At 38.6% G+C, this 24,776-nt stretch overlaps 1 protein-coding gene across 1 annotated transcript in view; it reads left to right on the top strand.

Moving 5' to 3' along the window:
- The window catches only part of SYAP1 (synapse associated protein 1), a 34,660-nt gene extending 10,123 nt beyond the window's left edge, over positions 1–24,537 (top strand). Inside the window, exons 3-9 of the mRNA XM_050964324.1 lie at positions 1,434–1,500; positions 3,643–3,716; positions 4,054–4,193; positions 14,620–14,765; positions 20,075–20,133; positions 21,082–21,229; positions 22,975–24,537. Of these exons, the coding sequence (XP_050820281.1) occupies positions 1,434–1,500; positions 3,643–3,716; positions 4,054–4,193; positions 14,620–14,765; positions 20,075–20,133; positions 21,082–21,229; positions 22,975–23,102 (762 nt within the window). The 3' untranslated portion in view covers positions 23,103–24,537. The remainder of the gene's footprint in view (positions 1–1,433; positions 1,501–3,642; positions 3,717–4,053; positions 4,194–14,619; positions 14,766–20,074; positions 20,134–21,081; positions 21,230–22,974) is intronic.
- The last annotated feature ends 239 nt before the right edge of the window (positions 24,538–24,776 follow it).

Below are 24,776 nucleotides of genomic sequence, written 5' to 3'. Positions count from 1 at the left end.
CTTTATTAATATCCTCAAGGTAGTAACTTTTCTAGAAAATTATCCACAAATGACTTCAGAAGCTGATTTCTTAGGCCTAATGTGCCATTTTCTTGTGAGGATACATTAAATCAATTACATTAATTCCCAATTATGGCTGAAGTTTTACACAGAAAAAACAGTAAATCTAGTTCCCACAGCATCCAGAACTTTTCTCATTGAGCATATGAAGTACTATGTATTTACTGGTGTTAATAAATTCATAAACCAATCGATTTTTAAGGTGAGAAGGGTCCACTGTGATCCATCTGTGTAACACAGCCCATAGAATTTTTCCCATTGATATCTGCATCAAGCCCAAATGTTGGTGAATGAGCAAGAACATATCTTTTAGAAAGGCATAATTTAAAGACTCCAAGTGCTGGAAAATTTACCTCGTCCCTTGGTCATATGTTCCATAAGTTAAGAACCTTAGTATTAAAATTTGCATCTTATTAATGGTTCAGGTTTTTCTGACTTCAGCTTCCTGCCACTGAAACTTTTTATGCCTTTGTCTGGTAGAGTTAAACAGCCCGCTAGGGTTGGATATCTTCTCTCTATGTTGGTACTTAAACTGTGATCAAGTTGCCTCTTAACCATCTCTTGCCTAAACTAAATAGATTGAAATCCTTAAGTCTTTCATAGTAAGGTTCATTTCTCAGAGCATGAATCATGCTCTTAGCTCTGCTATGAGACTTTTCAATTTTTTTTTTCAATTTTAACATTAATTAATTTACCTTACAGTAAATTCTTGATTATCCAGATTTAATGCAGGATATTAATAATTTTCTGTAATCAAGGAATTATTCAAATGTTACAGAGTGGAAGTATGACTCTATATTAGGTAAGCACAGTTTCTCTGCCAAATTCTAGGGGTTGCTTGGGAATTTGGTGACTTGTAAAATCTTAACCGCAACATTGTGTTTGATGTTGTTATTCCCTGCATTTAATTTCCCCTCTCTTCTTCTAAAATATGAGCCGGCTGTGTTTGAATGAGTAATACTTTTTAAAGCAGGTACCTTTATTTAAATACGCAGATATTCAGGGAATCTATGCATTATATGTACTTAAGTGGATAAGAAAATAACATTGCATGTACACAGTACACTGTTGATGCCTTCATGACATTTAGTTTTCAAAGTTGGTAAATCACTTTGGAGTACCATACACATGAGTTTCAGCTCTTAAAAAGAAAACTGAGTTTTGAGTGCAGTTAAAGGGTAAGAGGCTGAACAATTTAATATGACCTCTTCTTGCTTAGCTAACTTGCAAAAGAGTAAGGTCTCAAGTATAACTAAAGTGTCATGTTAAGCTGAAATGTATTTCAAATTATTTACTCTCTGAATGTTATTAGACAACTCTGTAACATATTCCATTTCCTTTCATTCTTTAAGTGAAATTACCTTTTCTTATAGACAATTATTGGAGACTTTCAGAAGGAACAAGAGAAATTTGTTCAAGAAAAGCACACCAAAAAGTCAGGTATTGAATATTTATTGTTAAATGTGGGTCTTTTACTAAAGATAACTAACATGTTTCACTAACTTTTGATGAAAGCTACGTAGTTCAGCTCAGTCTCAGTAGATATTAAACCTAATCTAATCTTTGTGACAAAAAAAGGTGACCCATGGAAATTCTGTATAATGCACAATAGTTGTAGATCAGGATTTCAGTAAGTGCATTTTTGGGACGAGACAAGGGATCACTAGTTGAAACTTAGCTAAAACAAGTTAACTATACAGCTAATCCAGCATTTTCTACTAAATTCAGCAAACATATTTAACTATAATAATTGAAAATCAGTGGGACTGATCTCTTGTGACTTATTTTGAACCTCAGGTTGTTATATTTTGTGAGGAGGCAGGCATTCTGATTGCCTGTCAGTTGGGCTCTTTTTACTAGCAGTGTAACATATTATGGAATGAATAACATAAGATGTGGGTGCCATTTTAACATTTCATTAGTTTCTCTGTGGGAGGTGCTTTACTTATAGTTCCAGGGAAAATTGCTTTCTCTAAGGTTTGTAAATTATCTGTGATCCAAATCCTTTTTGGGTTATACATCTATGTACAATTAGATAAAAATGGCCATATCAGGTTAGACTAATGATCCATCTAGCCCAGAATCCTGTTTTCTAATAGTGGCCAGTACCAGATGCTTCAGAGGGAATAAAAAGAACAATGTTGTTATCAAGTGAGCCCTCCCTTGTTTTCCAGTCACAGTTTCTGGCAGTCAGAGATGTAGGGACACCCAGAGCATGGGGTTGTATCCCTGACCATCTTGGCTAAGTCCTTCATGAACTTACGTAATTCTTTTTTGAACACAGTTATACTTTTGGCCTTTACAATGTCACATGAAAACAAGTTGATTGTGCGAATTACTTCCTTTATGTTTTTTTAAACCTGCTGCCTATTATAAGCAGACCCAGGGATCTTACTCTTTGTGAGTAAGACAGGCAGAATTTGTCCCTATATTGTCTAGGTCATTAAGTATTGCTGGATAGAAAAATATATTGCAGTTTGACATAGATCTTTTTAACCTTGAATATGTTGATGGTTTCAAATGGTTCATGCTGAAGTTTGTCATACTGTTTGCCGTTAGATACTATGGATGCACAGAGTGACTCCATAGTTAAGTATGCATTTATATCCACACCTAGAGATTTAATCTTTACTTTATGTATGAGGAGTACAGTGTATCCTCCCCAAACTTACACTTACTTTTGGACTACCCTTTGAAGTTCTCTGAACATTTTAAAGTAAATCTGTAAATTAGCATTAAGCATTATAAAATACACCCCCTTCTTTTGGTGAATATAATTTTTTTGTATCCCCCCTAGTGCGCAAAAAAAAAAAACAAAAAAAAACAGAGAGAGTAAAGTTTGGGTATTTGGAAATTGATTCATTCATGTATTATTCCAAAAACAGAAATATGGGCTATTGTTAAAGTTTATCAGCACAATTTGTATTTATGAATGCTAACCATAACCATTTCTATTTATTTCTATTTAAACTATAATCTTTTAAATCTATTCTAAAATATTTTTGTCAAATTAATCTTATAACATGTATTTTACAATGTATATTGTCATATAATTGTGCATCAGCTATTTTCAACAGAGAATAGGTTGTACAATATATCTTTTCAGGATAAATCTGTAATAGGAAACTGACAGGAAGCATTCTTTATCAAAAGGACTGTTGTACAGTTCAGCCAATTATGCACCACAGTGCTATATTGTTTGAGCTATTTGCAGTAGTCCTGGCCTAGAACATTTTGGAAGAAGTAATAAAATGTTGATTGAAAAATGACCAAATAATTCTTGCTGAATTTTTTTCTACCAGCTCTAATAAACACTCATTTCCATAACTCATCTGCTATACCTTGAGATCAGTTGTAAAAAAAACAGAAATGAAACTAATGTACCAAAGTGAACACAGTTCTGAAACAACTTGTTTCAAAGATGTCCTGTTTCCATTTAATTTTTCAGCTGGGTGACAGTGACACAGGAACTCCTCGGGGCTCAGCTGTCTTTCTCGCATTGTGTGTTGCTCTGTCTTAATATGAATATTTTTGTTTTTAAATATAATAAAACTTGAATTATTTCCCCCTCTTTAATGACAGAAGCAGCAGTGCCTCCTTGGGTAGATAGCAATGAAGAAGAAACAATTCAACAACAAATCTTGGCCTTATCTGCAGTAAGTTTCTTGTTTGTTATTAAAGCTGCCTTTTGTTTTGATTTAAAATGTGTACCTTCAGTAATTTCATCATTTATCAAAAAATTAGGCTACATTGTGTATATGCATACAAAATTTAGATATAGCACGATGTTTGTCTGATTACCAGTCACATGCCTGAAGCAACTTCTGGGCCAAAATAGAGATTGAAAAATGTATCCTCCTGTTTATATTTTTGTCTTTAACAGAAAGTTACATGGCTGTGATACTAAACAAATATGTAGGGAGTGAGATGGTCTGATCAAACATGATATAATTCCTCTGATGTCAGTTAATAACTATAGTATTTTCTTCAAAGGACAGGCGCAACTTTCTGCGTGACCCGCCAGCAGGTGTTCAGTTTAACTTTGACTTTGACCAGATGTACCCTGTCGCTATGGTAATGCTACAGGAAGATGAGCTGCTGAACAGGATGAGATTTGATCTCGTCCCTAAACAGTAAGCAATTTCTGATTATATTTGTGTACTATCACACTCTTAATTTGTCTTTTTAATTTATAATCTTAACTTCCCTAAATTATTCATCTTCCCTCTCCACCTCCCTCAGCGTTCCTTTTTGATTCCCTCTGCTGCACATGTTGTTTTTAATAAATACAAGTTATACACAGCTTGTCTTGCATACTTGGAATTTTGTGAATGAATATAAGCATGCATTATATGTTGATCCATAAATAAGGAATACTGGTATTAAAACTTTTTTTAAAAAAAAATCTAGTCAATACAATACAATATTCCTATTTTTCCCAAGGTGTTTTTAATTATAGCCATTTCTTTAATATAGTAGAGGCTTAAATTGAATAGAGAGACTCCTCCACTTTAAATTTCCATCTCTGGATTTTATCATCTTAGACTGTTATTTATTACTTGAGTGTAAAATTTGAATTGTTCAAACTTTTTTCTATGAGAATTAAAAACACTCATGGAGTTATAGATCGTCATAAACAAATAGTTAGAAGTTCACTTTTGTGTCGTTCTTCTTTTCCTGTTTTATTAGGTGCTTTAGGCTCTTGACTCTCCTTAATGTTTTCAGTTATTTCCACAAAGGTGAAATAGCTTGGCATAGGCCCTTTAAAGTACAGATGATCAAGATTCCCTTGCAGTTTCAGAATAGCTCTTGGTATTATCTCTCTCATTCCATGTGTTGTCTTCAGTTTTGTCTTATTGTTTGTTTTTGTTTTTTTAACAACCAGCTTTGTTTTACACTCTTTGTTTGCTTGGAACCATGTAGATTGTGAAATACTTATTTCTCTCAACTTAAGCACCAGTTTTTCCTGGTTACACCAGTTTAAGGCTCTACGACAAGTTCTAATCAATTTACTACTTTGAATGTGACTTTTCGCTTTTCTGTAGACTTAATAAAAATAGCAAAAGCCAAAGTTCATTTTATAGAAGGATTTGTTATTCCAGATTGTGGACATTTTTGTTATTGTTCTTGTGCTTGTTTAGCTTGAATTGTCTATAATTACACACACGCACAAAGTACATTAAAATAACATTATTAAGGTTGTAAAGTCAAGCACCCCAAAGTTAGGAAATGCCATGATTAAGGTTGCCTGTGTAACCTACATTTATAGAATCATAGGACTAGAAGGGACCTCGAGAAGTTGTCTAGTCCAGTCCCATGCACTCATGGCAGGACTAAGTATTATCTAGACCAACCCTGACAGGTGTTTGTCTAACTTGCTCTTAAAAATATCTGATGATGGAAATTCTACCACCTCTCTAGTCAATTTATTCCAGTGGTTAACCGTCCTGACAGGAAGCTTTTCCTAATGTCCAACCTAAACCTCCTTTGCTGCAATTAAAGTTCATTGCTTGTTGTTCTTGACCACGGAGGATAGGACAAGAATTTTTCTCTCTCCTTCTTGTAACAACCTTTTATGTACTTTAAAACTGTTGTTATGTCCCATGTCAGTCTTCTCTTTTCCTAACTAAACAAACCCAATTTTTTCAATCTTCCCTCATAGGTAATGTGTTCTAGGTCTTTAATCATTTTCTTGCTCTTCTCTGGACTTTCTCCAATTTGTCCACATCTTTCCTGAAATGTGGCACTCAGAACTGGACACAATACTCCTACTGAGGCCTAATCAACGCAGAGAAGAGCCCCCTTGTAAAAATACATTACAATAATTTGTGATCATGTAATTAAGAAGTATCTCTTTTCCCCCACCAGGGATCCCTGCATTATTCAGTGCACAGGTTGAGCAATGCTCAATTAATGAGCAGCTAGCTATTCATTATTTTGCTTTCTCCTCATTGTCCTCCTCAGTGGTGTGGTCTTGTGCCTTATTTATTGAACACTATTCAAACCCTGCTCTGATGACAGAATTATTAATTTCCTGATCGACTTTTCTGTGGTGCTCTTCACTATGGTATCAGAGTGCTTCACAAACATTAATTCATTTATTTTTACAATACCCCTATGAGGTTAGTGGCTCTTATCCCCATGTGTAAAATAGGGCAGAGGCACAAAGATAAACATCAAAAGTATCCACTAATTCAAGGTTCCCAATCTGAGACATCTAGATCTGATTTTTCAGAATATTTAGTATTACTTAGCACTGAATATGTTCAAAGCACAGCTCCCATTTACATAAGTTGCAGCTGTGAGTGTTCAACTCTTTGGTGGAGGCAGGGATAGAATCCAGTTCTTCAAGGCAGCATTCAACTTCCTTAAGTGTGAGACCATCCTTTATGTCCTTGCAGTTCCCTGCCTCATTCACTACACACTTTTCAGCTTCTGGTATATATGAGGCAGGGGCATTACAGACAACAGTCGTTTTTACTATATAAATCTGATTATCCAAACAGCACCATCCATCCTGTCCACTGACTGAGGCAGGATTCCTGTGATGGAAAGTAGTATATGATCATGTAATTGAAAAATGTATCATACTTTATATGCACAAGGCTGGGGCAAATTAAGGTTTCACATGCTGTTTAATTCTGGAATTTACTAATTTTTGATGGCTTGATTTAGTAACCTTTATGTTCTTTTAACATGGGGTGAAGGGATTGTGTGTAATTTCCTAGTTTTTATAAAAGCAAACTGGAAAAATAGGAATGGCACCATATTGACATCCAAATGGTTCATGAGCAGGTTGGAACCCTTAGATCTACCACACAGACCTCTGCCACTTGAGTTAACAAAAAGTAACTAACAGTAGTAGTTGTCCTCCTCTATGTCGACCAGCACTACCTGGGGATGAGACACTTTGCCAGTGGGTTTCACAGATATTTGCTGAGTGCAGAAGAATAGCAAGACTCTAGAATCTTGGATTTTATTCCCAGAGGACTGAAGGAGGAAATGTTTTCTAGGAGTTACAGACCCTTTGGTCTGTTTCACCTAAGCTCAACCCCTTCTGTCCCATCCCCTCCAACTTGTTCCAATCCTGTCTCTTCTCCACCCTCAGCTCCTTGTTCCAGGCTCCTCCTCAGGCTTTTCATTCCGGTCCTGGTTGTCTTGCCCAGCAAGTCTCCCACTGGATACTGTGCATCTGAGTCCCAGTCTCTCCACCCTTGTTTCCAGTCTTATTGCCCAGCCCAACTCAACTCCCACCCAGCTCCCAGGCTCCTGATCTAATTTCAGCCCACTCCCATACCCCCCCCCAACACACACATCCCTTAGCTGCTTGTCCAGGGCACCCTAGCTCCTCATCAGATCTGTCCTTCATCTCCCTGTTCTCCCACACTGTGCTGGTTCCCAGTCCTAATCTCCTTGCTCGGACAGTTCCAGTCTCTCCAGTGCCCTCTTCCAGTCTCAGTACCCCATTTACCTCCCTAGCTCCAATTCCCAGTCTCCATGCCTAAAAAGTCCCAGTGTTATCTCCACTCCACCCCACCCCACATTGTCTGGCTCTTGTCCTCTCTGTGTTCAAGTCAGGCACCTTCCTCTTCAATGCTGTCAGAGGAGGTGGGGGGGGGTGTCCTTGAGACACGAGAGAGTATCCCTGCGCTCCGTTCTGGTGCACAGCATGCAGCAGCCAGAGCTACAATTTAAAGAGAAGTCTTGCTGAACTGTTGCATCCCTAGGCTGGAGTATACTGAGTTGCTCTGTGGGGGAGAGCACATTTGCAGTCTGGTCACGCACAGCTGGAGCATGGTCAATGCAGATGGATTTGTTGAAGGTTTTAGCTCTGACGCGCTAACAAATCTCTACTTTGCATGTGCAAACTGACAGTTTTCAAAGGCTTGTAACTTGGCCAATTTAGATGGATTTTCACAAGAACAGCAAAAGGCACATCTCTGACACAGAGGCTATCCCGTACCATATTTCAAGTCCCTGCTGCAAAGAACAGGGGACTCTAGCGCTTCTCAGTGAAACAGTTATAAATGTTTTTTTAACATTGCAAAAAGTACTTTTTTCCCTAAGTTTATTCTAAGAAACAGCTGAACCATTTTGTCTGAAACTTTCCCAAAAAATTCAGCCTGAGCTGACACCTAGTATGGAAAATTTCAGTCAAAACAGTTAGTTTGCCAAAGTTATATGTAATTGAAACAGGATCTTATAATTGGTAGTATTGGACAATTTTATCAGCTTTGCCTATAATACGTAAACATTCTCAGTTGTTTTGCCCACTCAAGTTCCCCCTCCTCTCCCCCCACTTTTTTTTAAAAGGAGCATCTCATGTGGAACATTTTGCCTAATACTGTGTTACATCCTGTGTTCCCTCTAAGCTGCACGGCTGCGCAGCATTCCATCAAGTGCCGCGCCGGGGCGCACATCCTCAGCAACAGTGGGAGGGAGTGGGGCAGGGCTGAAGAACAGCAGCAGGGGCTGCTGTGGAGTGGGGAGGCGTCGGGCTGGGCAGCTGGAGGAGCAGCGGGGCGTGCCGGCCACCCCAGCTGATGGGGAGGGGGCAGCGGTGGGGCACCTCTCCTCACAGCAGGTATGCTCAACACCAGGTGGGCCCCCATCCCTGTCCTGCCCCGGGACTTGTGGGGCCACTGTACAGCACCCTGCCCTCCGATTTTTGCATAACACCCTCTCCATCCTGCTCCCCCGGGTAGTGCTGCATTGTCGGGATGGGGATGATCTTCTCTCCTGTGCCCACCCATCCCTCGCTGGGAAGGAACTGAGGGTATGTCTACACTACAAGATTATTCCGATTTTACATAAACCGGTTTTGTAAAACAGATTGTATAAAGTCGAGTGAACGCGACCACACTGAGCACATTAATTCGGTGGTGTGCGTCCATGGTCTGAGGCTAGCATCGATTTCTGGAGCGTTGCACTGTGGGTAGCTATCCCATAGCTATCCCATAGTTCCCGCAGTCTCCCCCGCCCATTGGAATTCTGAGTTGAGACCCCAGTGCATGATGGTGCAAAAACAGTGTCGCAGGTGATTCTGGGTAAATGTCGTCACTCATTCCTTCCTCCGTGAAAGCAACGGCAGACAATCATTTCGCACCCTTTTTCCCTGGATTGCCCTGGGAGATGCCATAGCATGGCAACCAAGGAGCCCGTTCAGCTTTTTTTTACTGTCACCGTTTGTCTACTGGATGTTGCTAACAGACACAGTACTGCACTGCTGCACAGCAGCATTCATTTGCCTTTGCAAGACAGCAGAGACGGTTATCAGTTGTTCTGTAAATTGGCGATGACTGATAACCATCATCTCATTCTGTACCGTCTGCTGCTGTCATGGGTGCCCCTGGCTGAGGTCGGCTGGGGGCGCAAAGACAAAAATGGGAATGACTCCCTGAGTCAATCCCTCCTTTATGGTATCTAAAAATAGAGTCAATCCTGCCTAGAATATGGTGCAAGTGTACTACAGAACCAGTGTACCAGAGAGCACAGCCACTCCGTGTCAGATCCTGCAGAAATAATATACTACATGCCATTCTAGAGGGTGCCCCTGCAACAACCCCACGCATTGCTTCCCTGCTCCCCCAACCCTCCTGGGCTATCGTTGCAGTGTCCCCCTATTTGTGTGATGAAGTAATGAATGCAGGAATAAGAAACACTGACTTGTTAGTGAGATAAAATGAGGGGGAGGAAGCCTCCAGCTGCTATAATAGTCCAGGCAGGACATTAAACAGTGCGGGGGAGAGGAGCCTAGCATCCCGCTGCTATGATAGTCTAGGCAGTGCAGAATCTTTTCTTTACACATGAAAGGGAGGGGGCTGATGGAGCTCAGCCCCCAGTTGCTATGATGAAGACAGTTACCAGCCATTCTGTACCATCTACTGGGAATGACCAGGAGTCATTCCTATTTTTAACCCAGGTGCCCCCAGCCGACCTCACCTGAGGCCAGCCAGGAGCACTCACGGGATGATGACAAGGATGGCTATCAGTCCTTTTGTACAGTACCGTCTGCCACCGGGGAAGGGAAGGGAGAGGATGCTACTGTTCACTGCCGCTGCACCGTGTCTACCAGCAGCATGCAGTAGACATACGGTGACACTGAAAAAAGTCAAGAAATGATTTTTTTCCCGTTTCTTTCACGGAGGGGAAGGGGAGTAAATTAACGAGCTATATCCTGAAACAACCCGGACAATGTGTTTGACCCTACAGGCATTGGGAGCTCAGCCAAGAATGCAAATACTTTTCGGAGACTGCTGGGGACTGTGAGATAGCTGGAGTCCTCAGTACCCCCACCCTCCCTTCATGAGCGTCCATTTGATTCTTTGGCTTTCCATTACGCTTGTCACGCAGCACTGTGCGGTGGACTCTGTATCATAGCCTGGAGATTTTTTTCAAATGCTTTGGCATTTCGTCTTCTGGAATGGAGCTCTGATAGAACAGATTTGTCTCCCCTTACAGCGGTCAGATCCAGTATCTCCCGCATGGTTAATGCTGAAGCTCTTTTTGGATTTGGGACTGCATCGCCACCCGTGCTGATCAGAGCTCCACGCTGGGCAAACAGGAAATGAAATTCAAAACTTCGCGGGGCTTTTCCTGTCTACCTGGCCACTGCATCTGAGTTCAGATTGCTGTCCAGAGCGGTCACAATGGTGCACTGTGGGAATCCGCCCAGAGGCCAATACCGTCGATTTGCGGCCACACTAACCCTAATCCGATATAGTAATACCGATTTCAGCGCTACTCCTCTCGTCGGGGAGGAGTACGGAAACTGGTTTAAAGAGCCTTTTATATCGATATAAAGGGCCTCATTGTGTGGACGGGTGCAGCGTTAAATCGGTTTAACACTGCTAAAATCGGTTTAAACGCGTAGTGTAGGCCAGGCCAGACAAGAGCAGAGGCTTGATATTGTGAATGGCTGCAAAGTGGCCAGGAGTTCAGGGCGGTAACAAAGGGACCAGGAGACAAGCGGCTGAGTTTCCCGGGCCGTTCTTAGCGCAGCTGCCTCCCCAAGTGAGTGGCACCAGCAACTTCTGGTTCTACTTCAACAATACCAAGTGTAGGAGCTGGATTTTATAATGTACTATAAGAATTAATGTATGATTTGATTTCATCCTGCTAGCCACCCCTTTTTGAATAGCAGAAAGGAATGACAGACCAGAACAATCCTTCTTACTGATTATGGTCACCTTTTGTTTTAGGATGTGTTATAATGTCTACTGTGGTTGCCTATATGTATTACAAATTAGGCACTCTAGTCAAATATACATTTCTTTGTTTTAAGGTTTAGCAAGTAAGAGACAGGATTCTCTATTGTGTCTATGTTAAGTAGATTAGAGAAACATTGAAGGCAAGGTTTAATTTGCAATGCCTTTCTTCTCGATATAAAATACTACTGTTTGTAGTCTTCATCTGTTTGTGTGAATGAGGATGTATGCATCAGGAAAAGATAAGGTGTAAAGGCCGTTGTTTATAGCCAGAGTCGAGGAAGAAAAAGTAAAGAGACTTAAATGACATCAAAGAATCATCAACGCGCATCCATAATGAAGGGCAGATTGAAACCCTGAGGTAAAGGCTGGCACCCCTGACGACAACTGACTAAATCAAACGAAGGACAGGATGACCCTCTCGGATGTGTATTGGAATGTTTATACCAATTCACAAACTGACACAGCAAAATCCATAGACTTCAACAAAGGAAAAAAACCTATAAGAACCAGAGTGCTTGGCCATGGGACGTTGGGTTGTCTTGCTGCAGTCCAGGAGCATTGGATTGCGACCCACAAGAGCCCAGCTCCACACTCCTGCTCAATCTAACTGGCCATTAGATTGACTCTAGCCACAATAGACTGGTAACTATGAACAGCACTGGCGTGTGTGTGTGTGACACAAAAGCATATACTAACTGTTGTATTCTCAATAAATGCTGTGTATTTACCTTCCTCTATAAAGATCCCGTGTGCTTTGTATGAGCATAACACGAGCAAGCGTGTGATTGGCACACACAAGGGAACCTGTACTGGGAAACCTGGGCTCAGGTGTATTGGGGCTGGGGAGAGGGGGGGACAAATTCTCTAGGCATAAAGGCATGAGTCTGATTCTGGGCTACCAATGCTGTATGCACTCTGCAGAAGTGGAGGAAGGGTGCTGAAATAGCTAGGGATGATTTTTTTTTAAGTAAAATTTTAATTACACTTCAACTCTGGACACTGCATTGCTCCCTCAACCTCCTTCCTTCCTTCCTTTCTTTCTTGCTTGCTTTTTTATTTTTTTAAAGCTCATGCAATTCCTTAGAGAGACATCCTAGTTATCATCAAGTACTTTTAAAAAATGTTGCTGTAAATTAATCAATCCACTCTATCAGGAGTTTTGGCTGCAACATAGTCTGAAAAAGAGATGATTAATCAACTGTTGCATCTCCCAAAAAAAAGTTATTTTTTGTGTAGATTTTAGTGGCACAAGTCTGTGCTTTTTTAAAATCGTGTAATTAGGTTTAAAAAAAAAAAAGATGAATAAAAAGGAAAAAAAAACCTGAAGATGCCCCAGTTGCAAGCTTTTACTTGGAAACTAATTTAAGAGCTACCTCTAGATAATCTTCAGGAGTCTTGATAAATAACTTGCACATCCAAAGAAAATGATATCTTACGAATGTTTGCAGGAAAAGTCTGATCTTTGTGGCTACGTATGTTGTATGATTTTGAAGCTTTAAACTTCTCTCAAAACACTTCCTAAATAAAGGGGTTTGGTATGAATCTATTTGGGTCCTTCATTGTATGCTAATTCCTGTTCCTGTTGCAAAAACTCACATGAACTTTGTGCTGAATAAGTTGGCAAATGTTGACAATCAGTTCAATATGTAGAAATAGCAACCCACTGAAATAATGCAACAATCAATACCGCATTTCTGTAAGGTCCATCTAGTTTCACAATCCACTGTGTTAGAATCAGGTAATTTTCTACTTTTGAATATAAATGTACTATGTATTTTTTAATATGAGAACACTTTAAGCTTGTATGAACTGCTGTTAGTACTGGAGTAATTTCCTTTCAAATATATGCTCTCTGTGTGTAACTCACTTTAAAGAAGACTAATTGGGAATCTAATTTTCAGATTGCATGCTTTTCTAGCATGTCAGCTATAAAGTTTGTACATAAAGATTTGGATTTTGTTTGCAGCTTTCACGTTAATAGAATACTGTATACAAATACTTCACTGTACAATTATACTCCAGATATTTTGTTTTCAAACTGACAGACTGAATATTTGATGTTGCCAGACAGCGGGTGGACTGAATTTTTATATTTGTTAAATTTGAAGGTGACAATCCAGGGTTTAAATATACTGCTGATTGTAGATTTTTTGAAAGTATTCACCTTTTCTAGGGCCAAATTCTGCCATTGTTAGTTAAGCAAAACTCCCATGGGCTTTCTGCTCAAGTGAGGAGCCCAGATGTTGGCCCCCGTTTAAATTGCTGCCTTACCATTAATGAAAAAAACAGTTGGGTTAAACTATACTATATAATATGTGAGAGTGATTTATATCTAGGTTTTTTGTTTCTGTTGGTGGTGCATATCCGCATATTACCTTGATATTGGTGCACATAACAAAATTCATTCCGCACATCAATGGAAAAAAATAGAGGAAACTTTAGTTACATCTAATTCACTCTATGGCATTTAGTATCGTAGGAGCACAATCTTGTATGTGCTTGCTTTTTATGAGACATTCCGTTGTCTTTAGTGATGTGTGTAGGATTGGACCTTTAGTTAAGGACTGCTTTACACAGCTGATGCACACAGGGCACAGAAAATACTGCATGTTGCAGCTACTTTAGTTGCAACTAAAGCATACCTTGAAAACAGTTTTAAACTTTGTAATATAAATTCAACAAGCAAGAAAAAATATAAGACACCACGTCTGTTGATGCAACACCATGAGGGAGCAGTGCTGTACAGAGGGAGCAAATAGTCCTCCTTTTATCCTAGATCTGCTGCTCTCCACAAAGCTAGTAGAGCTCTGGCCCCACTAGTAGTCCAGCCCAGACAACATGGTTGTAGCTTATCAAAGGGGATGAGACTTTGGAGAGGGGGGCTAAGCCAAGACTAGAGGTGGGATTCATGTGGTTTTGTTTTGCCTGGCTGAAAAGTAGGAGTTTGTAGTATGTTCTTTTGAAGATGATAATGTACGTCAGCTTGTTATTATGCTAATCTTTTTTCCCAAATTAAATACACTGTTAAACTGGAGTTAAGTGGTAAATATGTAACAGTAACTTAAGAAGTTGGAGACTATTGCATTGGTTGTTTTTTTAAACTGGTGTGTCCATGTCAGGGAATTCAAAGCTGAAGTTACACTTCAGAGTACTCCAGACACTTGAAAGGTGGAAGCAAAATTCTGCCCTCACTCCTGTAAGCTATGACTGTAGCTTTGACTACAGTAGCTTTAACTTTGTGCCTCTGTTTTTTCTACCTTGCTTGCAGCTAACTGTAAACTTTCCACAAATCAAATGTAGTCGTTAAAGCCATGTAGTCATAAAAACCTATATTTGTGTTTTTCCTTAGTGTAAAGGAGGACGTGTTTTGGAGAAATTATTTCTACCGGGTTTCCCTAATTAAACAGTCTGCACAGCTCACTGCACTGGCGGCTCAACAGCAAGTGGTAGGAAAGGAGGAGAACAATGGCAGGAAAGAGGATATACAGCTAACAGGTACAGAAAGTATTTGTTTTGAGTAAGCAGCTCAGTATGAACAATTCACTCACTGTCACACTTCTTAGTATCTATATGCATCAGATACTATACATTTTTTAGTTTACAACTTATTTGTACCATATATAGGAGGCTTCTTGAAAAAGTGTTGTTTCAAAAACAGGTCCCTCTTAAAAAAAACCCAAACCCTCTAAGTTTATCTGATCTACTGATTCACTTTAAATATTGCCCTCTTTTCTATATATAATTAAAGAGAAGCTGTTTTCATCAAAAGATTGCAGAAGTTGATTCAGGTATAGATACATCATTAAGATGTACTCAGGTTTTTTTTAAAAAGATAGTTTAAGGTATTACTACACATTCCACCTAGTTCTTCTGTTAAATTTGTTTTTGGGGAAAAATATCTCTTTTCAATGTTGCATTCGGTTGTATAGCTAATCTTATAATATAGGTGCAGATTTTTCTATATATGATAAGTATCCTTTAAAAAAGATACCCTTGACCCCACCTTCCTCTCTAACTAGTCTTATCATCTCCCATTCATCTCTAAATTCGCTGAATACAGTAGCTACAACCATTGCCTGAAGTTCAGCACTTCCATCTCCAACCTTGAATCCCCTCTAATCTGTTTTCCACCCTCTTCACTTTGCTGAATCTGCTCTCACCAAAGTCCCTGATCCCCTCTTGGCCAGTTCTCAGGATCCATACACCATACTCATCCTTCTTAACCTGCTTTTTAAAATAATTTATGATGATTTCCTCCTTGAAACGTCATCCTCTTTTAGCTTTCACAGCTCTGTTCTCTCAGATGTGTGACCACATCTTCAGTGTGCACTTTTCATGGTGGGTCCTCGGAGATGTGTCCTTGACTTCCTTCTCTTGTCCATCTACACTCACTCTAAGTGTGATCTCATCTTCTCAAATGGTTTCAACTATCTTCTCTTTGCCAATGACTCATAAATCTACCTCTCCAGTACAGACCTGTCTCCCTCCATCCAGTTCTGTATCTCTGCATGACGCTGGATGTCTTGTCATCAACTTAAATTTAGCATGGCCAAAACTATGTACCACATTCCTCCCTACTTCCTTGTTTCTTCATTACTGACAACATCATAGACTCTAGGACTGGAAGGGACCTCGAGAGGTCATCGAGTCCAGTCCCCTGCCCTCATGGCAGGACCAAATACTGTCTAGAACATCCCTAATAGACATTTATCTAACCTACTCTTAAATATCTCCAGAGATGGAGATTCCACAACTTCCCTAGGCAATCTATTCCAGTGTTTAACTACCCTGACAGTTAGGAACTTTTTCCTAATGTCCAACCTAAATCTCCCTTGCTGCAGTTTAAGCCCATTGCTTCTTGTTCTATCATTGGAGGCTAAGGTGAACAAGTTTTCTCCCTCTTCCTGATAACACCCTTTTAGATACCTGAAAACTGCTATCATGTCCCCTTTCAGTCTTCTCTTTTCCAAACTAAACAAACCCAATTCCTTCAGCCTTCCTTCATAGGTCATGTTCTCAAGACCTTTAATCATTCTTGTTGCTCTTCTCTGGACCCTCTCCAGTTTCTCCACATCTTTCTTGAAATGCGGTGCCCAGAACTGGACACAATACTCCAGTTGAGGCCTAACCAGCGCAGAGTAAAGCGGAAGAATGACTTCTCGTGTCTTGTTTACAACACACCTGTTAATGCATCCCAGAATCACATTTGCTTTTTTTGCAACAGTATCACACTGTTGACTCATATTAAGCTTGTGGTCCACTATGACCCCTAGATCTCTTTCTGCCATACTCCTTCCTAGACAGTCTCCTCCCATTCTGTATGTGTGAAACTGATTGTTCCTTCCTAAGTGGAGCACTTTGCATTTATCTTTATTGAACTTCATCCTGTTTACGTCAGACCATTTCTCCAATTTGTCCAGATCATTTTGAATTTTGACCCTGTCCTCCAAAGCAGTTGCAATCCCTCCCAGTTTGGTATCGTCCGCAAACTTAATAAGCGTACTTCTATGCCAACATCTAAATCGTTGATGAAGATATTGAACAGAGCCGGTCCCAAAACAGACCCCTGTGGAACCCCACTCGTTATACCTTTCCAGCAGGATGGGAGCCATTAATAACTACTCTCTGAGTACGGTTATCCAGCCAGTTATGCACCCACCTTATAGTAGCCTCATCTAAATTGTACTTTCCTAGTTTATCTATAAGAATATCATGTGAGACCGTATCAAATGCCTTACTAAAGTCTAGGTATATCACATCCACCGCTTCTCCCTTATCCACAAGGCTCGTTATCCTATCAAAGAACGCTATCAGATTAGTTTGACACGATTTGTTCTTTACAAATCCATGCTGGCTATTCCCTATCACCTTACCACCTTCCAAGTGTTTGCATGATCTACCCAGTTAATAATGCTTGTAAACTGGGTAGTATTACTGACTCTTCCCTCCATCTAGCCCTATACATCCAGGCCATGACCAGATCTTAGGGCCTCTTCATCTCCCATCTTGATCCCTTCAGGTCCATTCAAATGCAGTTACTAAGGGCTTGGCCACACTGGCACTTTACAGCGCTGCAACTTTCGCGCTCAGGAGTGTGAAAAAACACCCCCCTGAGCGCTGCAAGATACAGCGCTGTAAAGCCTCAGTGTAATCAGTGCCGCAGCGCTGGGAACGCGGCTCCCAGCGCTGCAAGCTACACCAGTAAGGGATGTGGTTTACGTGCAGCGCTGGGAGAGCTCTCTCCCAGCACTGGCGCTCTGACCATGCTCACACTTCAAAGCGCTGCTGCGGCAGCGCTTTGAAATTTCAAGTGTAGCCATACCCTAAGATCATCTTCCTCGTTGATCTCTTTGAACACATCCCTCCACTAACTCCATCACCACCATATCAAGTGATTCTTGTCTTTATCTTTTAATACCCTTTATGTGTAAGCGCCCCTGTTCTTACGTCTTATCACATCTCTTCTCCATTTCACCAAGAAGACTAACCTCAATTATCTGTTTATCTGTTTCTCTCACAAAAACCTTTGAGAGTTCTTCCACACCACCTTTTATGTAAGGCATATGCCCTTGAACTACTCTGTGAAGCTACAGTATTCCTTTATATCCCTTTTCAAGTCTTCCTCCTACCATCATGCCTGTGAGAAACTGCCAGCTGATAACAGCTGGTAGACACTTCCATATATGTTTTTGGTTGATTTTTTTTTTCAGGTTATTTTATTTTCAAGTAGTCTCAAACATGTAGCTATGTACCTTGCTGGCCTCTATAAATGTGCATTCTTACTGCTTTTTCCCTTGTCCTCTATTTCCTTTTCCTTCTGATTGTTCTTTACATTCACCTATTACATTTTGTCTTAAATTATATAATGAACTCTTTGGAAGCAGAGACAGTCTTCTGTTTTGTGTGTTTTTATATTGCCTACCACTGTAGATGCTACTATAATCCTGCTACTGCGTTTTTAAACTTGTACATAAAGTTTGTTTTTTTAAAAAGTTTCCCCGGTTCAGCAAAATGTAAACTTTGCAGATAGTCTCTTTCATAGTATTGCACATACACAGAGTGCTCTGGTTATTGGATTCCACTTTTCTTGTTACTACTAAAAGTCTCATTTAATTTTTGTTTCTATATCCTGCTGCTTCATAAAGCTACCTTCAGCAAATGAGGATTACTGCTAATATTGTGGCTAATTAATTGGGAATTGAAATGAAAGAAAGAAATCTGACAAATAAATTTACATAGTGTCTTAGATCATAAGCACTTTGGTGGAGAGTCTGTGTCATCTTATTTGTTCTTACAGTGCTTAACACACTTGACTGGAGGCTCAAAGTGTGCAATAGAAATAGTAATTGCTGATTTAAAATCTTGATCTTCTGTATCAGTGTACAATTATGTTCTGTAAGGAACCCTCGTTCCTAAATTTGCCCTGCAACTTCTCATTACATTGTTGCAGGAGTTCTGCCCACTTTCTAGATCTAGGCTTTTACACTTGCATTTGAAAGAGAATCCTTAATTTGCAAGGCTATAGGAGACAGGGCAGTCTGCAACTTGCTGAAATCTAAAAAGACTTCTGCAAACAAAACACCACCACAAGTGGGAGGGGGAGTGGGGAATACCCCATTAGCTATCAGCAAAGTGGAGGGATCCATCTTCTGCTCTGTCTCCCTGTGCTGGAGTTCTTCTAGCTAAGGGTAAATAAAGAGGCTGCTCAATGGCCTTTCAGTGGTCATTGGGTATTCCACAGAGGGTTTTCTGGTTGGATCCCAATTCTAGTCACCAGGTTTCTCAGTGTGGCTAAGAATATTGCTGCTAGACCACACCTTGTTGGAATATATATTTGAGTTTTCCCAGAGTCTACTTTTCCCATTTTGATTTTCAATTAAGTTGACCTTTCCTCAGGCTATTTCCACACTAGAAGGTTGGAAGAACTAGTAGCACTTTCTTGTAAATAGCCCTTCCTGATATTTCACAGGTAAAAGTTTCTCCACAAAGTCAACTCTCATTTTTATAGAGATCACAGAACCCAGGATTTTCTCAAATTTTTGCTCATAACAAGCTGTTTACCTGAATTAATAGAGCCCTTTATAGCACAACGATTGGGTATCTTTGCCCTCTGGGCATGAGGGCTCCCTACCTTTATAAACTAGGTCATTTCATGGGCTGCAAGTGTCTCCCTCTGTGGTGGTGGTGTGTTAGGCAATAACTGGGTTGCAAGGGCCAGTCTACATCTTTTTACTTGACATTACCAAACTGATATCAGTGGATGCAACCTTGAATGCAAAATACTAAGTGCTATGATCCAAAACATTCTTCCCCTTCCAATCGTTCTGTTTCAGTAAGCCTGTCCAAGGTTCACCTGGAGTTCTGGCGTAGCCTAGATTCCAGACTGCTAAGATCCTCTCAGAAGGATCTTATCTTCTAATTGACTTTATGAGGAAGATCACAAGCCTGGAAGCCTCACCCAGATACTGATCTATTTGGTTGACTTACTTATTGGTAGGGTTTTTTTTCAGTTTGATTTATCCAAAGTTTCTTTAGCCTGAAATAATAAGGGTACAACTGCTTACAGAATTTTATCTTAAATTTCATTGTAAAAATAGAATCAATGTAGAAAAAAACATTCTCTAGTTAATTCATTCTTATTTTGTAAATATTTCACCCATAACTGAACTTAACTTTTAAATATAAGGTATCCCCTGAAATAGAAAATTTCCCAGCATAGTTAATACTTATACACTTTAAATTAGTTCTGGGGATATTTAAGTTTAATAAAATATATCAAATTTCTGTTTTTTTCCTCTTTCTAGAAACAGTACGGCCCAAAACACCACCTGTTGCAATCAAATCTCAGCTAAAACCTCAAGAGGTAACATGATGTATACTACATCTGAAGTTCAGTGTATGAAATTTACATTTAATGCATGATCTCACAGACTGTGAGTTTGAGGTTTTTGTTGTGTTTAGCGATAGCAGGTTTGCTTCATAATAAAATATTTGTCTGTACAATATTAATACTTCTGGAGACTTATGCTAAGACTTAACAGCATAGGCACTGTCATTATGACACCATTTTATTATGACACTGAAAACAATTTTGCTTGCCACTGCAGAAGTCATAAACTTGTAGAGCTAACGACATTCTTAATCTTGGATTGCAATATTGTTGCTAGGGAACTGTTTCAGACAGAGCTGGAGCCATAAATTTACTAAGCAGTAATAACATTTAATACACCATTAGTAACACTTATTTTAAATACAGATTGGTGGTTTTGCCAATATTGTCATGTATCTTAATACTGTGGAACTTACTTTACAAATGAATATCCAAAAGGTTCAGTATTTAACATCTAATTCTGTACTCCAGCAACAGCTTTTTCTTTATTGCAGTACAGAACATTAGAGAAATGAGACCAATGAATTCTATTCTGTTAACTAAAACCAGGGGAGAGGTTTCCAGAGATCAATCCTACTGTAACTCTCGTCCTCTTATGGACAGTCTTTGATTTTTTTCAGTGCCTCCACAATTAATATAAACATTTTTATTACTACTAAATTACTTTAATCTTTTCACTGTTTTTGGAGATTACTAAACTGAATTACAATTCTTAGAAAAATAAAAAAAAACACCATGGAAATTAGTCGCTTCTTCAGAATGTATATCGAAAGTTTTTTTTCTTTTCAGAAAGATATGGTAATTGACAAAATAGATTTTTTTTATTTGTATTTGACTAAGCTATAGAAGAGAAGTTCACATGGAGTAATGATTGTCAAGTGTGTTTTCCTTTGTGAATGATCAAAATTTATTTTATTCAAGGACGAGGAAGAGATTTCCACTAGTCCAGGTGTATCAGAATTTGTTAGTGATGCTTTTGATGCATGTAACCTGAATCAGGAAGACCTAAGGAAGGAAATGGAACAATTGGTGCTTGACAAAAAAGAAAAGGAGACTTCCATAGTAGAAGGTAAAAGAAAAATTAAAGCTAATAAAGTAAATAGCTTTTTATACATTTGACTACATTCATTCTAGGCAATTTAAAAAAAATCCTTTAGATGTTTACTGCATTTCAAATGATGGCAGTAAGGATTTGACTGAGCCTTGTAAAATTCTACTTTTAGTAAGCAAGTAACTTTTTGACAGGCAAGTCAAAAAATCATCATGGCACCATAGTAAATGGTAGAAAAGTACATGTTTTGTTTGACTATTTATTTATTTCTGGAATGCCTCACTGCAGAAAGGACTAATCACTATTAAGACATTCAAGCAGTCTTTTGCATGGAATACTAGTTACAAAAAAAATGTTCTGAAGAAACAAACAATTTTACAAGAAGTTCTGCTATGAAAAAATGACTGAAAATGACGGGATTCTCATTTTTTCTGAATTCCCATCTCACATACTTGATTGTAAGTAAAAGGTTTTTTGTGTAACTGCAATCCTTGCAAACTCAGTGTGGGATGTGAAAGTGAAGCTGCATTTTCCTTATTGTGCATCATCATCAACAGTAAAGATTTTACAATCCAGATTATGGTTTCAGTGATACTGGTGCCTTAAATGGAGTTACATAAATTTAACTAATGAGAACTTACTAAATAATTTTGAATACGATGAACAAGAAGAAAAAGAATTCAGTTGTCTTAGCATTGCTCTGTCGAGTTAACAGAAGTGAAAAGCAGAAAAATAAGTTTAGTCTTGGTAGATGTGACTTTGAATATACCACAATAAAATAATCTGCCATTTTTTACATAATCACTTTTAGAGTAGAATTGTAATCCAAGTGTTCAGATGCTGTGACTATTAGTCTGAACTCCGTTATTTGCAAGCTGTTACAACCCCAAATTTAATAGTTTGTAGGTTTAACCTCATATGCATTTTCCCGAATTGATTTGAAATTCTTGTTGAGTGGTTTTAATAAAGCTATATATAGTGTATTTAGTAGAAATACTAACTCACAATACTGGAAGAGACTATGGAATTACCACTATGATATCCAGATTCCAGGACTGGCCAATACCTAATACTTCAAATGCAAGCCTCTACCCCAGCCTTCTTCTCATTACTGGCCTTGTCAATTTGAAGGAAGGGTAGCAACACAGAAGTGCCTCCTGACTCCTCTTTTGCCAGGAAGTATGAAAGTTCATTATTTTTATTCCTTATTATATGGGCTTGCCTAGCTATATATCTTAATGGAAATAAAATTGTTCATCCCTCCTTCAGTTACCCATAGTATTTGATTTTGATCTTTGAAACCAATGAATTCCACAAGCTGGTAACATTTGATAGTGGATAATCATTAACTAAGGTGTGTAGAATTTTTCATATAGCATAGATCTTTTTCTTTTTCTGTAAAAAAAAGGTGGGGAGGGGTTGATAGCAGAGAGGAAGACTTGAATTCACACTGTTTGTAGACAGTTTGAAAAATCAGCTTGTCTTTGATTACAGGTAGACATTTTGGGTTACACTGAAGTGGAGAAAACATCAAATATAAATATTTGTCCATTGTTATTACATTAGTACTTTATAATAACATTCTGGGGGTATCCCTCTGTATATTAGTTTTTCATCAGCAGTTGTTCCAAAGATGAAATACATGAACTTCCAGAACTCTGGAATGCAAGACAGGTAGCCTCAGTGAAAATTAATCTAGTTATACATAAACAACATTCTGTACTGCCAAACTAGGTATTACATATCATTTATCTTCCTTTTAGAAGAGACTGCTGATTGGGAGAAGGAATTACAGCAAGAGCTTCAAGAGTATGAAGTGGTGACAGAATCAGAAAAACGTGATGATAACTGGGACAAAGAAATAGAGGAAATGCTGCAGGAAGAAAATTAACCATTTTCCAGATATCACTGCTACCCGTAAACAGTTTTTGAAAACTGACATGAATATCTGCTTTCATACTTGCTTCCAAAATATCTTAAAGAGAGACACGAACTTAAAATCATTAAAATTCCATATAGGGATGCAGCCAGCCTTGATGTTCTTTGTATGAACAGTTTATGAACGTGATCACCCTTTCTTAAAATATTATTGCAGGTGATATGTAGTAATCAAATATGATAACATTGTCATATGACATAACTGGTATTTTAATATGTTTAGTTTGTACTTTTCTTTAGTGGGCCAAGAAGTGCTACTGAGATGTACTAGAATATTTGTAAATCTAAGAAAATCTGAAGTTTAGTCTACAGTCTTCTATTGTGAGGTAAAAATGGGATGTTGTGACTAACTTTATTCATGCAGGTAACTGCACTTCATTATGTTTTGCTTTTTAATCTCTGTATGATATTTATCTGTGTACCATTTATTAAGTTACTTGTAACCATTAGCTTTCCTTTATACTTTACTTCCTAAGAGCATATGGCACCAAAGAATTTACAGGAAATCTGATGAGAATAACTTCCTGATACCAGTTTGTTTTTTTTAAACATTTACTAATCCAGAGTCTAAAAGAATCACCGATTTATACTGATGGGGTACAAGTCACTTAACATTTAAATGGTTAAATAAGAAGCTAACTCTTACTTGCCTTGATCTAACATGTTGTTTCTTTAAACCGTCCTGTTACTGTATCTCCTTTCCCCACAGACAGAAATGGTTTATCAGTCTTTTGTCTTCAATGGATAACTAAATTTCATGTCACTGACAGAATTGCAAAGACTTTAAAAGAGAAGAACTTAATTCTGTTTTCTGGATGAGAGCAAATTAAATATCTGTACAGTACTTATTCACTTTTTCTTTATTTTAAGTGCTGAACTTAAATATGTAGACAAGTGTTGTCTTGGTTGAGACATCTTTATTAAATACTGTAGATATTTATAAAATTTACTTTTTTTTTAGTGTGAGTATTGGAATATGACTGATCATGATTGGATACTTCCAGTCTTCTGCAGATTTCCAAAATGTACTTTTCTTTCAGGGGGTCCTAATCATTAAATGTAATCAGCAAGAAAGTAGATTCTCTTTAAGAACTGAGGTTCCAGATTCTTTCCTATTGCTAGGCACTTGTGTGTCAATTATGGTTTTTATCTTAAACCCAGTATCCTGTTTACATAAATAAGAAAATATTATTCAGTTTGTTGCCTACCTTGAGAATAACTATTGTACAAGGTGTCTTGTCTTTTGAAATGTGGTATTATGCTGCCTTTTCTTAAACATTCATGCCACAAGTAACTCCGAAATTCTCCGATAGCGTACATTTTGTCATTAAGTTGTAAATTATTAAGTCTCCTTTAATGAAACCATAATACAGCAGTCTCTTCTTTAACTCAGCAGTTCGTTTATTTTTTTCATGGGTGTAGATACATTACAAAATGTGCATGCTCATGAATAACAGCAACTGTTTCCTCGAGTCGGGTGTGGGATTTGTTTCATGGAGTCCTCCCCACACTGAAGACTGAGACTAGACTATCATACCACTAGTAATAGGGACCTGGCCTGGGCTCATTCTGTTAAGATTCTGCTGCTGCTATCAGAATGCTGGGCTCAGACTGATGTTATTTTTCG

This window comes from Gopherus flavomarginatus, chromosome 1 (genome assembly GCF_025201925.1).
Source record: "Gopherus flavomarginatus isolate rGopFla2 chromosome 1, rGopFla2.mat.asm, whole genome shotgun sequence".
In the NCBI taxonomy this organism is placed as follows: Eukaryota; Metazoa; Chordata; order Testudines; family Testudinidae; genus Gopherus; species Gopherus flavomarginatus.
The sequence above is the reverse complement of the archived record's forward strand: the minus strand, read 5'-3'. Positions and strand labels throughout refer to the sequence as shown.